Source organism: Squalius cephalus, assembly GCF_949319135.1.
Source record: "Squalius cephalus genome assembly, chromosome: 24".
Lineage (NCBI taxonomy): Eukaryota > Metazoa > Chordata > Actinopteri > Cypriniformes > Leuciscidae > Squalius > Squalius cephalus.
In genome coordinates this window covers 9,308,345-9,322,089 of record NC_137145.1, presented here as the reverse complement: position 1 = coordinate 9,322,089, position 13,745 = coordinate 9,308,345, and the positions used below count along the sequence as shown (strand labels likewise).

At 39.9% G+C, this 13,745-nt stretch overlaps 1 protein-coding gene across 2 annotated transcripts in view; it reads right to left on the bottom strand.

The window, feature by feature from the left end:
- Nucleotides 1-13,745, bottom strand: part of nipblb (NIPBL cohesin loading factor b) — a 37,488-nt gene that overhangs the window by 12,897 nt on the left and 10,846 nt on the right. For both annotated transcript variants that reach the window (XM_079861555.1, XM_079861556.1), the window contains exons 9-26: nt 12,543-13,082; nt 8,783-10,693; nt 8,509-8,631; nt 8,042-8,230; nt 7,853-7,921; nt 7,686-7,775; nt 7,499-7,599; nt 7,294-7,380; nt 6,980-7,211; nt 5,630-5,781; nt 5,242-5,322; nt 5,054-5,154; nt 4,848-4,977; nt 3,061-3,143; nt 2,391-2,523; nt 2,127-2,270; nt 1,953-2,039; nt 931-1,151 (exon numbers count right to left, since the gene is read on the bottom strand). In XM_079861555.1, coding sequence (XP_079717681.1) covers nt 931-1,151; nt 1,953-2,039; nt 2,127-2,270; nt 2,391-2,523; nt 3,061-3,143; nt 4,848-4,977; nt 5,054-5,154; nt 5,242-5,322; nt 5,630-5,781; nt 6,980-7,211; nt 7,294-7,380; nt 7,499-7,599; nt 7,686-7,775; nt 7,853-7,921; nt 8,042-8,230; nt 8,509-8,631; nt 8,783-10,693; nt 12,543-13,082 — 4,474 coding nt within the window. The remainder of the gene's footprint in view (nt 1-930; nt 1,152-1,952; nt 2,040-2,126; nt 2,271-2,390; nt 2,524-3,060; nt 3,144-4,847; nt 4,978-5,053; nt 5,155-5,241; nt 5,323-5,629; nt 5,782-6,979; nt 7,212-7,293; nt 7,381-7,498; nt 7,600-7,685; nt 7,776-7,852; nt 7,922-8,041; nt 8,231-8,508; nt 8,632-8,782; nt 10,694-12,542; nt 13,083-13,745) is intronic.

Sequence of the window (13,745 nt, the reverse complement as noted above, 5' to 3'; positions counted from 1 at the left end):
AGAAGCTTAGTTTCTTGTTTGATTGACATGTGGACTCAATAAATCCTTATCTTGAGCCAAATAAGCAAGCTGACATTCAGTACAATCTATATCTTTTATTTAGAATACATACAAATGTTATTTACGTCTTTTAGTTTGTCAAGAGATTTAAAGTGTCATGTTCGAAGAGTGCGCATGTGCGAACGTGCTCTAGTACGTAAGAATGAGCCTATGATTGAATCTGGAAATAAAGCAAAATAGCTCAGAAAAATTAGAAATAGTCCTCGGGTGCCAAGTCCGTAATTTATAGCAAAACATCTAGAATTAATTCGATCTCAAACAGATTCATCAAAAGTAGTTATTAGGCTACTCCACCACACGTGCATGACATCATTAACCAACGTGGTTGAACAACCAATTTGAGACAATACGGTTTCGGGAATCAGTCGTGATTAGCTAGTTGATTTCTTCAACGATGCATCGTACTATAGTTGTTAAGCAGCGATTTAAGTCGTTGTACGGGAAACACACCCCTGTTTTGTTCCAGTCTCTATGAAGCCACTCCTTCCAAACAGCAAATGATTGGTTGGACCAGTGTGTTGTGATTGGTCAACTGCTTCAAGCGTGTTTCGGAAATGTCACGCCCCTTACCATAACCTCAAGTTTCAACACTACTAATGCAACTCAACCTCTTTTATTCAGTGCATGCCTTGGAATTATTTAAATGAGGAATATTGCGACGTGTATGTTCCCGGAAGAAAACTCAAGACTGCAATCGAGGCGTTTCAGGGAGATCTCCCTTTGGAGTGACTTTGTACTTTTTAACTTTGCAGACCTTTTTCATGCTCAAACAGCAACATCATACACTAAAGAAAGTTGAAAATGTAAAAAAGCATAATAGGTCCTCTTTAACAAAGTTGTTATCATAGTAAAAATCGCTGCCGTTTGTACCTCAGTGAGCTGAATTTCGATGCCGTGGTCTTAATAACAGACCGGAGGAACTTCTTGCGTGCTTCGGCTTTCTGCAAGATCTCACCAGTGGTCTCGACATCTCTGGCGTGGTGCGGCCCATCGGACGAATCGTCGTCCCTCTGGCTCTGTGATTTCATGGCTTTCTCTGTCTCAGTGCTGGTATCCCTGTACCACTGCGCGATGTAGAACTTCCGTGCAAACTGTTGGAGATGAAGACATAACATTAAAACCACCAGAGGCACTAGTTTTCCCAGAGAATGTCAGAAATTCAAGTTTCACAGGCAGGCTTTGTGATTTTGATCCTGTCTAAATGTGCCAAGTCTTGTGTTTTTCTCACACAACCTCAGTAAAAATTCCAGAGCAAATTACCTACTGTTTTTTAGCCAACTCAATTGTCCTCTGAGAAATCTAATCCCATCCGAATGCAAATGTCTGTGACTGCTGATGTTGTATTATCCTAACGCTTCTCCTCATGTGTTTTTTGACCTGAGCTACCGTTTGGGCACCAATCTTCCGCATGCTTTCATTTCAATATGGATGGTATCCGACAAAAAAATTAAATGATAAATTAATAAATAAGAGTCAAAACGAGGAAACTGCTAGAACTGCCCATTTTAATATCAGTGTCAGGTAAGTTAATTGTCTAGATTTCTCTCCTCACTTATGTGGGTTTATTATAAACAGCCACTTCTATAAACTCATGTGAAGTTTACTTAGTGTTTTTATAAAAAGTTTAAATTATATCAATAAATAATTAATTAAAAGACATCATACGTAATGCTCACAAGCACAGCACATGACTTTCTGTAACGCCTACATGAAGAAAACACACCCTCCCACCTCGGTAATAGACACAGAGATGTTAGACCCGTCTGAATTGTTACATGAAAATCACAGAAGTTGGGTGATAAGAACTGCAACTCAAACATCATTTAGAAAACTAGTCTAGATAGGGCTTTAGTTTTTTTTTATTGCTTGCAATATTGTCTGAATTTTCTCACCAATAGTGACGGGTCAGTCTCTACATTCTCGTTGAGGTAATTCAGCAAAGCCTTCTGCAACTGCTGAATCTCATCACTGCCTGAGCTCTGTAAAACACAAAACAACATCAGTTTAATTCAGACCAGGAGGGATTCGTCCATGTGATGCACAGATGGGCGGACTCTGCCTTTTACCTCTCCGAGGATGCGGTTGATGGAACGCTGGTCCATTTTGCTGGTGACAGCATCTTTGCGAAGACGTGCGGCCACTGTGCCCAGATAATCCAAAGAGGCCACTCTCAGAGCCATTTCCGTCTGCTTATTACTGAACTGGTGAACCTACCAAGAGAAAACAGGACTTTTGAGAAATTTGAGTTTTCAAGTGATGTAACTGGACAAACTGCAATCAATTGCAAAGCCTGTCACATTCTACCTCTGAAATATCAATCTGAAACTCACCAGCAGTCTTCCCAGAAGGCTTAGCAGCAGCTCTGCAGCCGGCCAATCAGGTTTATTCACCGTGGACAGTAGATCCTGAACAAAGTTCTCAAAGAGTGGCCTGTAGTCGTCCTCACCTTGCTTACTACCACACCTTAAAAAAAAAAAGACAAATGAAACAATCTCAACTTTTTTTTTTTTATTTCTTTATGAAAAATTCTATTATGTAGCTATTATCAGAGCATCTGCTGCTTGAAACTGTGCAGTAATGTTTTTCAGCATCGTCCCTGACAAATACATAATAACATTTTTAAAAATAAATAAATGTCATACAGAATCTATGAAGAAAATTAAATAAAAATAGAAAAATAGATAAAAAATAATTAATTTAATCACGGAGTACAAAATATTGCGTCGTAAAACTACAACAATGATAATTTAGAGATGCAGGTGCTGTTTGTCCAAGGATGGCAAGGTTAAGCATTCTTAAAAAGCATCAGATAAGAGTAAACCAGGTGTTTCCTGAGAGACTGTAAATACTCAGCTTAAAGCCACGGTGGGTAGACAAAAAGACATACTTTACTGATTCCAGAAGGACATTGTTTAAATATAAATGACTTAGGGTTAATTTTTCCCCCAATATAAATTTGTTGAGGTGTGTTGCTGGAATAATGTCGGTGGATTTTCTTACTTTTTGAGGAAAACGGAGAGGAAGTTTTGTGCTGTCCTCATTGCAGTCTCATATGAGTTTGTGATCAGTACATCCTGATCAACCTGGAAAAAAAATATATAAAAATGTAATAACTGTATAAAATATGCCTAAAAGGTATAAATATCAAATATGAAACATTCTTGGAAAGAACTTTCTTACCAAAGAGACTCACAATCATATATTGTATTGTGACAGTTATTTCAGCATGTAGCTATTAGCCAAGATTACAAACCAGAAACTAAAATGTGCTCAAAAAATCCCTTTAACAGGCTTTTCTTGCTACTGTAACTTTAATACCTCAGTCAATATTAAATACGACAACATTCAATATGTAAATGACCTCTGTTATGACTGTCTACAATATCTGGGGTCAGATTGTTTTAAAGGAGTCATAACCTGCAAATTTCACTTTTCCACGAGAATCAATGTATGTTATGATTGCATAATGATTATACACTGGCCGGGAAGCCGATATTTAAAAGTGAAGCGTTTGTTTACCTCAGGGTTAGTAAAATAGCCCACGTGCACGCGCACTAAAAAACGAGATTTTGATTTCAGCCCCGTCTTGACGTCAAGACGGGGCAGGATATACCATATATGGACACCGCAGCAGGAAGCCCGCCCTTCCCCTCTCCCCCTCATATTCAGTTCAGTCGCGAAAGATGGAGAAACCGAGTGCACACGTGAGTTGCTCTGTGGTTGACTGCCAGAAACAACATGCGAATGTGTTTTCTATACCAAAAACGGACCAAACTATCAGGGACCAGTGGATAAAATTCATTTTTAATGACGCTGTCCCAGCAACACTTTCAACTGGCTTATTGTTCAGTGTCTGCGCTAAACATTTTACGCCGGAATCATTCACAAATTTGGGCCAATATCAGGCGAAGTTGGCCACGAAGCTCCGTTTGAAAAAAGGTGCCATTCCAACCATCCGGGACTTGTCTGAAATTGAAACGGTAAGACTGTTTTTATTGCTCTACTGTGTGTAACAAACAGCAGCTAACTACTAATGCGGCTATTGTATGTAACGTTAGCTTCAAGGTAAACACGGGGAATGGACTCTACGTCCACGACAGCCAAAACATCGCATCAGATCTCGCGAGACAATAATGCCTTCAGAAATAAAGGTTTTAGGAGCTCTGTTTTTTTTTTTTTTTTTCACTTTTATTTTTTAGAAGGGCATGAAAGACTATAATACAGCAGTAGGTATCCAAATTAAGACTAGGTTATGACTCCTTTAAAATTATTGATCAAAAATGATAAAGACTTTTTGATACAAAATGTTCTAAATGCAGTTCTTTTGAATTTTCTATTTAAAGAATCAAGTTTCCTGTATCATGAAAACACGTATCATGTCTTTGACAAAAAAAATATTAAGCAGCACAACTGTTTTAGTAATGATGTAATGATGCTTTATTTATAATATTTCACAAATTGTAATATTATTTCACATGACTGTTTTTACTGCAGCCTTGGGTAACTTATGAGACTTCTTTAAAAAAAAATGTTTTACTGAACCCAAACATTTAGTCATATACTAATAGTATGACATCATACCTGTGACATATTCTGAATTTTTGCAACATAGTTTTCAAAAATGTTTTGGATGGACTGCAGAAGCTACATGGACTGTGGAAGCTACGGTGAGGGAAAATCCACTTTTCCATGATATGGCCCCATTAAAGAAAGTGCCATGTTCTTAAGTCAAGAGCAAAATGTCACTACAGAGCCACAACACATCTGAAGATAAACTATACTCTTACCTTTCTGTCATTATCATCATCCGAGTCCTTATCAGAAGGCAGATGGACCACACACTGAATGAGCTGCAGAACCAACGCCGTCACCATCTGAATGTACATGGGCTCCCCATCCACATCACTGCTATTCAGTCTGAACACACAATAAAGTCAATCCACACGCTCAAAACATACCCTTGAAAACTGGTTGACTGGACAGCAGCAGATACCTGAAATTTCTTAAGTTTCTCTTGCTGGTTGGCAGTCTGGCGAGTGAGGTAAAGATCTCCTCCAGGATCAGCTGCCTGTGCTTCTCGTATCTAGAGAACACCTGGGAATCGTACAACATTACAGTGTTAAGACGCAGTTAGCACAGGAAAGCATAGCATAAAGAAATCTGAACTGCACTGGTACTTACAGCTGTCACTAGTTTAATGGCACAAAGCTGCAGTTCACTCACATTCTCAACAAAGAATGGAGTGATACCCAGAGATGAGATCTGTATGGAGAGAAATACAAGTGCAGATTTCAGCATTTTGCTAATGGAAAAGCTGATTTTTGAGTCAGCGTGAAAGGAAAATTTACTACAATTATATTCTAAATACATCTTTCTCTGCTCAATTCATTGGTGCATGAAATGTTTGTCTTGGAAATATCTTGTGAAAATGTAACTAACTAACTAATCTAACTTTCTCCACCTCTAAAAAAACTTTTCTTTTTGTAACTGCAGGGTTGAGGGCAGCATTTGGGACAGAACATGAGGATGTTATCCAGAAGAAGCAGCAGTCAGGAATCAGATATCTCACCTGAAGGATGGTCGTGTCAGTCAACAACTGAATCTCCAGGAGTTCAGACAGGTTACTGATAACATCACAAACTTTGTTGTAGAGCATGATAGTAACTCTCTGCTTGTGCGTTGAGCACTTTGCTCGCTTGGCTTTTGAGCTTAGTGTTCCACCTAAAATAGAGCAAGAATGGATATACAAGAATTTAGAAAATTGTGGTGATGACAAAAAAAGAACAATGATAATAATAATAATTGTTATTTTATTATTATTTATATATATATATTTTTTTTTTTATTGTATTTTATTATTATGATTATTCCAATATAAATATTTATTTTAATATAAATTAGTGCTGTCAATCGAGTGCCTTATAATCGAGTGATATATCAGGGCTCAACACTAAGGATTTTTTTCTACTGGCCCAGTCAGGCCAGTTTAGATTTTTACCTGCCCTGCTAAAATTCACAAAAAAAGTTATTGTTTTCATTGTTTTTGACCCATGTAACCTTGTAAACAGCGATTTAAGATTTTCAGGTAGGTCTAACAGAAATTAAATAATCACTTCACAGCATAAATTATAGATTGAATATAGATTAATCCTTGATTTTCTCTTTGTTTTTTTTTAATTAACATTAATGACACTGACAGCAGCAGGCTTATTAGGCTACTGTCACTTTAAATTCATTTAAGGCTATGCTCACAACGATACTCGACAAAACAGGAATTTTGACATAATTCAATCTTAAATCTTTATATATTATTATTACAATGATACTATTAATCTGCATCCAGTGTGGAGAGCATCACTGATTATAATGGGTTCTATTTTCTTTTGTCATGTTGTGCCGCTTATGTCTGGTGTAGACACGGAGAAAGGGTGTTCTGTGCATTGCCGGTAAATAGCGCTACTAGCTTGTGTAGTTTTGTTAAAAGCTATGGTATACATGCCACTCTAAAATACATTTATTTTAAAAGCATTTGAAAAATGCATTTTCTTCAGATTTACGCATTTTACGCGGGTCATAGTTCAGGCCTGGAAAATACGTAAATTAGTAATAATCACATCCCAGTTGGTAAATACACTAAACATCTTGTCTTAATCAGTAAAGTTTCCAGCATCAAGCAATTTTTCAGTCCACAATGAAAGCAATACAATAAAATTGCAGCCAATGAGAACATATTAAATGGAAAGAGATTTTTGCCAATGAATTTTACGGTAGGTGGAACTACACAGATTGACGGGATAAAAAAATATAAACAAAGCAACTGACAAGACATCTGGTTGTACAATACTTTGTGGCCCTGCCTCAAGCACGGAATAGAAAGGATATTGAACGTTAGGACAATGTATCAAGGTGCTGCACTGACCGCCATGAGGGTTCACCCTGTAGACGGGGTCATACTGTGGGTAGAGCGTGTTCTGTAGATGGAACTTGGTGTACTGCACGACCCTCTCAATAACATCCTCAATGTAAACGGCCTTCGGCATTCGTGCTGAGGTCATGATGTTAAGAGCCGTTAGACAAGCATCAGCAGATTTGGTGACACGTTCCATGATGAGGTCACGCCACAAACGCTCCTCGTCATCCCTGTCGTTGCCCTGAAATCACAAGGACAGGGAGGCTGTCAGCGAGATTTGACGGCAAAGCCATTTTGCCAATAGAAACTACAATGATACTTACATGATTCATCAGGGTGGAGAGCTTTGCACCATCCTGAATGTTTTTTTCCAAAATACTCTGGACTTTCACCATCTTATCAGATGGTATCTGAGGATAAAAGCAGTAAGCATTAAAAGATGAGGTAAACCTGCTTTGGTATTTATGTCTCCTGTCTCTTAAAACTGGTCTCAGTCTCTCCTGTTAACAGAGGTAATACAGTACCCACCTTATGCATGATGCCCATGGCCTTTATTTTGGCTGATTCACTGCTTAACTCTGTGAGCTGGTGTTTTCCTAGCAGCAGTTCCTGAGGAATCTCGTCATCATCTGCCGCCGCAGAAAAGTTCATTAAATCAATTGCTGTCAAACTCTCCATGTCAAATGTAATAATTTCTCCATATTTGCACATTTACCTAATGATGTCAAGTCCACATCTTCAAGGTTTTCAAGGATGTTGTCAACACTGGTGGAAAATCTCTTAAATGTGGAGGAGTCCATCATTTCTGAGAAGCACAAGGTGGATTACTAAAAATCTTAGCATCTCAGATCGCTCATAGCTGATTACGAACTGCAAACGTACCGTCCTGAGTCAGTTTGGGCTCGTAGGATTTCCTCTTTTTCTGCTTTTCCTTCTTCAACTTTCTGGCGACTGGATTTGAAGGATGTCAGAGATTAGTTATTTGATTTCCACACTTTGACCCATTTTTTGCAACAAAACTGCCAACATTAACAACATAATAAATGCTAACGCTTCTATCTAGTCACTTACGATCACTCAGGCTGGGAGGGGGCGAATCTTCTTCTGAGTCCACAGGACTGCATTCTCTGTAACGACTGCCTGAACCTCTTCGACTGTCGTGATGACCGCCACTCCGCCGGTGCTCTCCAGAACCCCTCCGGTCCTTTTCTTCACATTCCCACGTTCTGTCTCGGTCCTTTTTTGACCGCTTTGGGGCCACTAAAAGCCAGGAAGGAAGAAAATTTCAATGGAAATACATAAATCTCTAATATCTATGAAGTTCTCAACTCAAATAATTAAGCAGAGGGGACATTATAATTCAGAAGAACGATTGCTGACAGCCAGACAAACTGTCACTTTAACAGTAAGGATTATTCATCAAGATTCTTAACAAGTGCAAACAGCTTCCAGTTGTACTAACAATAATGATGAAACCCTGATATCTAAATGGACTAAGTCTGAAAACTACATTAGATTATTACAGCATAATTACGTACGTTCTACAGAGCTGCTGTCATCATCTGAGCTGACTTCGGCATACTTGGGCTTCTCATTAGTGGCACTGCGTCTGCGTTTATTCATTTTCACCCTCTCACACAGTGGCATACGGGAATCCATTTCTGGCAGGACATGACGAAGTTCCATCAACATTAAATCATCGAATCCCCCTACAGAGAGGGCTACTCAAACTTCAAATGCATATTCAGACAGTCTGTGTACAATAAACTAAAAACTCTCCGGTCACGAAAAAGCAAGAAAACAGGGACTTACCTCCGAATGATTTGCCATAAGACGACTTGCTCTTGCTTGATTTAGAGCTGCGCGAATTACTGATCAACTTTTGGACTTCATCAATGGAAAGTTTCTTCAGAACCACAACAGGTTTAATACCCTTATTGAGGTCCTCCACCAGGTCCAATTTTTCTAATTTCACACATGGCTCGGAAAACAGCTCTCTTCGCACTTCCTGCATGACATTACCATCTTTGTCCCGTTTTAACTTGGGAATGACAAAATTCTTTAATGCTCCCGATTTGCCCCCCAGGAGGTAGTTGGGAAATTCTGCGGTTTTACTGTCTGAGGATGGAGGTTTGTGTCCATCGAGTCGGTTCTTGTTGTCGCCGTTCCGTTTCTCATCTTTGTTGTTGGAAGTTTTGTGGACTGACCGCTCAGGTTTTGTTCTGGATTCTGCTCCCATACGGGGTTCTTGCTTCACTCGAGGGCTGTCAGGGCGCGAGCGCTGCTCAGGGGAACGTTTGTCCCGGTGCTCTGTTGATTCTGTGGGGCGTTTCTTTTCTTGGTCTTGATCCCTGTCCCGAACCCTTTCCCGATCTTTCTCCCGTTCCTTGTCCCGATCTTTCTCCAGTTCCTTGTCCTGATCTTTCTCCCGTTCCCTGTCCCGATCTTTTACACGTTCCTTGTCCCGATCTTTCTCCCGGACCTTGTCCCGATCTTTCTCCCGCACCTTGTCCCGATCTTTCTCCCGCACCTTGTCGCGATCTTTTACCCGCACCTTGTCCCGATCTTTCACCCGCACTTTGTCCCGATCTTTCTCACGCACCTTGTCCCGAACTTTTTCTCGCTCCTTGTCTCGATCTTTTTCTCGCTCCTTGTCCCGATCTTTTTCTCGCTCCTTGTCTCGATCTTTTTCTCGCTCCTTGTCCCGATCTTTTTCTCGCTCCTTGTCCCGATCTTTTTCTCGCTCCTTGTCCCGATCTTTTTCTCGCTCCTTGTCTCGATCTTTTTCCAGATCCTTGTCTCGATCTTTTTCCAGATCCTTGTCTCGATCTTTTTCCAGATCCTTGGTCCGATCTTTCTCCAGCTCCTTGGTCCGATCTTTCTCCAGCTCCTTGTTCCGATCTTTCTCCCGCACCTTGTTCCGCACTTTCTCTCGCTCCTTATCCCGATCTTTCTCCAGCACCTTGTCCTGATCTTTTTCCACCTCCTTGTCTCGATCTTTCTCCCGCTCCTTGTCCCCATCTTTTTCCTGCTCCTTGTCCAGATCCTTCTCCTGATCCCTGTCTCGGTTGTGCTCTACCCGGTTGGACTTAGATGTGTCTGGTCGACGGACTTTAGAGCTTTCACTGTCTCGATCTCTGTGCCTTTCCTCTTTGCCCTCTCGAGTTGACTCCAATCGTCCTTCATGTTTTCGAGAAGTTTCGTGACCTTTTCCCTCAGGCCTCACTTTGTCAGGTTTACCATCATGTCTGTGCTTGGAGAGATCCGATCTCTTTTCCGAACTCACTTTGTTTGAGATCTCCCGGCGGTTTTCATGCTTGTGTTTAGGAGTCTCTGGTCGTCCATCTGAAGCGGTTTTCTGTGGAGTGGTTTCTACTCGTTGCTTGATGACCTCTGGCCGACCGTCTAGTGTCTTCTGCACCTCTCCATCTGTTTTCAATTTGAGCCTCAAGACCCCAGTGGATTCAGAGCCTTCCTCTAGCCAGCGCTGGGCCTCAGTAGCAGGGACAGGACAGGAGTCCACTGGCCCTTCCACCCTGCCTGCCTGTTGCAGGTCAATACTGACCATCAAGGCTGGCCGACTGGCTCCATTACTAGCAGCACAAGCCTCTTGAGGTACCAATTTGTTCCCAGCATTGCATCCACCACCCACGCCAGGTGTTCCAGAAGCTCCCGCAGTGCCAGCAGCTCCTGAATCCTGCTTTCTCTTCTTCAGAGGTTTATCTGTAGAGTTACAATCAAACAAATAAGCAGCAGTGTTCAGTACTAGTTATTGACACTTTCATCAAGAAATTTGAGTGGTGTTTGCCAGCGCAAAACTTGCTAACTCTATGCTAAGGTTTTCTGTAATTGCAAGGGCACTGCTACGCGGTTGTTAAGCTATTTTGAATGGTTATTAGCATTTTACTATGTGCAGGGCCTGAATTTCGTTTTGGATTTTTTTTTTGTGAGCGCTTGAGCACTGAGGCAGCGCAGCATTGGTTCTTTTCAGTTGTGACGCTTTGGTTGCTATGATATGGAATATCCGCGGAAGTGTTATGAGTATCTGATTTTGCAGACTGTTTGTTTCTTAATATAAAAATGTCAATACAATTAAATTATTTGCTCTGGCTCTTGTTTTAAATGATTTTGTTTCCGTTGTTGTGCTGCTTGTTGTGCCGCTGTACAAGCAGGATTTGGCGGTTGATCGGTGTGGTATTTGTTTTGCCGCTCCTCCACTGTGATTGGACGGCTGAGTAAAAGTAGGGCTGCACGATATATTGAAATGATCGAAATGTACATAAGCGAATGGCTTGCGATATCTGAATGATTTTAATAGGCTACTTCAACTTGATGTTAAAAAGAGTTATTAAGCTCAATAAGCTGCAGAAAATAGCTCATTGATGTACTCGCGCTGTCTGACACCGCACACAGAAAGCCACCTCTCAGACAGCGTGATCCCAAATTCAATTTCTTTTGCGGCTTATTGCACTCGAACGGTCAAATACACACAGTTATGTCAGAATTGTATTGGCGAGTATTCATCAACACAGTCAGTAATGTCTTAAGAGAACGTAAACGTTGGGAAAGAAATCGGATGCGTGTCAATAGGATCCATGCATTAGGTCTTAAAGTGACAGCAGCCTAATACAGTATACCTATGACATATAAAAAAACAAAAGAAAAAATAACTCACTGCTCTTGACTGAATAACTTTGTAGCTTTAATATGAATCAATGTGTATTTAATTAATGTAAAGACTATGTAGTTTATTTTTTACATTTGATTATTCAGTTTCTGTATTGTTTCTCACTTGAATGCTACTGTTAAATAGAACTAATGTAGTCCTACCTGACAAACTTAAAGCAATGTTTATTTCATTTGTATCTTTGTTTTATTGTATTTGTCCAATTGTTTGTAATTTGTCTCTTTGTTCTTATTTTTAATAACAAATATAAATTAAAATACCAAAAATAACTAATCATTCACCCCTAGTTTTACCTGGATGTTCTTGATGTTAAGTTTTCAGGTTTATATAACTATATATTACAAAGTTGAGCAAAGAGTTGTTCAAATGACATTGTCAGATTTGTGACATAAATTTATGTAATGTTAAAACACTGCTGTTCACTTTCAGAAGTTGAAGTGATACTTTCTTTTCCCAGAAAGAATGTGAATTTATTGGTTATATAATTTTCATTTTTAAATATATTTAAATTAATTTTACACACTTAAAGCAATATCATATTGTATATCGCATTATTAAACAAGATAAAGTATATACAATTTTTCTTCAATATCGTGCAGCCCTAGTAAAAAGTGACAGCGATGAGCGCTGCATTTTACCCGAAGTTTAACATTCTTCAAAAAACGACCATTGAGAGAAATTGAAAAAAATATGCTAGCCTCAGGAAAAAATGCTTTGGTGGACACACGGCCTAAGGTGTTACTTGCTGTTAACAGTTGTGATTATGAGCGTTGATAGTTACATCTTTACAAGCACCACTAATAAAAGCTTCCATACAGATTCATGCATTTAGATTAATTGATCAAAAGCATGCACGTCAAGTGATAAAAAGAAAATAAACACAACCTTTATCTTGAACTTCCTTAGAGCAGCGTTCTCGTTCTATAGCGGATTCCCTCTCAATCCTTTCGATCTCAGCAAGAGCGTCCAGCTCTGCCTCGTCGTAGGGGGTTCCACTAACGACCCCAGGTTGCTTGGCTGCAAGTGCCCCAGTGTTCTGTAATACAGGAACCTGCTGGTAGGCCGACTGCTCCCCCGAAAGACACTGGCCAGCAGAGAGCCGCTCCTGGGGGTTCCGATGGTATGGTAAGCTATTGCACGATAGCTCGTTCTCAGCGTCTGAGCCATGCTCTAGCGCCGACAACGGCTCAGCTGATTGCTCCGTCTCAGATGACTTCACTCGAGACAACTTTATCGTTAGCTTTGTGGAGTCTTTAGTGGGCGAGCTGACAATGTCATACATGGCACCTTTCCCCCCCTCCTCTTTCATTAACTTTTTCTGCTTCTTTTTCCGTTCAGGCGAGTCCAACAGGAGGTCAGGAGCAGCATCTCTTGGAGAGGTGTAGGGTGGAGGAGACTGAAGAATCAAGGGTGGCCGAGATCCAACTGAAATTGAAACAACAATGAAGAAAAACTTCAGTGTAAATGTTTTGGTGTAAAACATTTTGTCAGTTTGTTTTTGTTTTTTTTAGGGTTGGTGCAATTTCTGTATCTTTGCACGCCCTATCACACTCACTTATCCAATTTTTAATTCTGACATCACACATCTCAGTTTCCTTGTCCAAACACTACCAGATCCCAAAAGCAAACAACATACGGAGCTAATATAGTCGAGTCACATTGATTTATATAGCGCTTTTTACACTACAGATTGTTTCAAAGCCGCTTTAGAGAGATAACAGGAAAATAATGCAACAAAGTTTGTTTCCAGAAGAAAATAGCATCACAGTCCATCTTAAGTAAGTTCAGTGATGTTTAATTTTTGTTGTAAAAAAGTTATTCATTTAGTTCATTTAGAAAACCGTGATGTCTGTATACACTGATGAATACGTGATGAATATACACTGTAATAGTGTGTGCTGTAACAGTACCCAAAAATCATGATCCTAACACTATCTACATACCAAAATCTCAGTTGGCCAAACAGTGATTCATCTTTCACGAATTGTTAAAGGGTTAAGTTCACCCAAAAATGAAAATTCTGTCATCATTTACTCACCCTCATGTCCTTCCAAACTCGTAAGACTTTGTTCATCTTCAGATCACAAA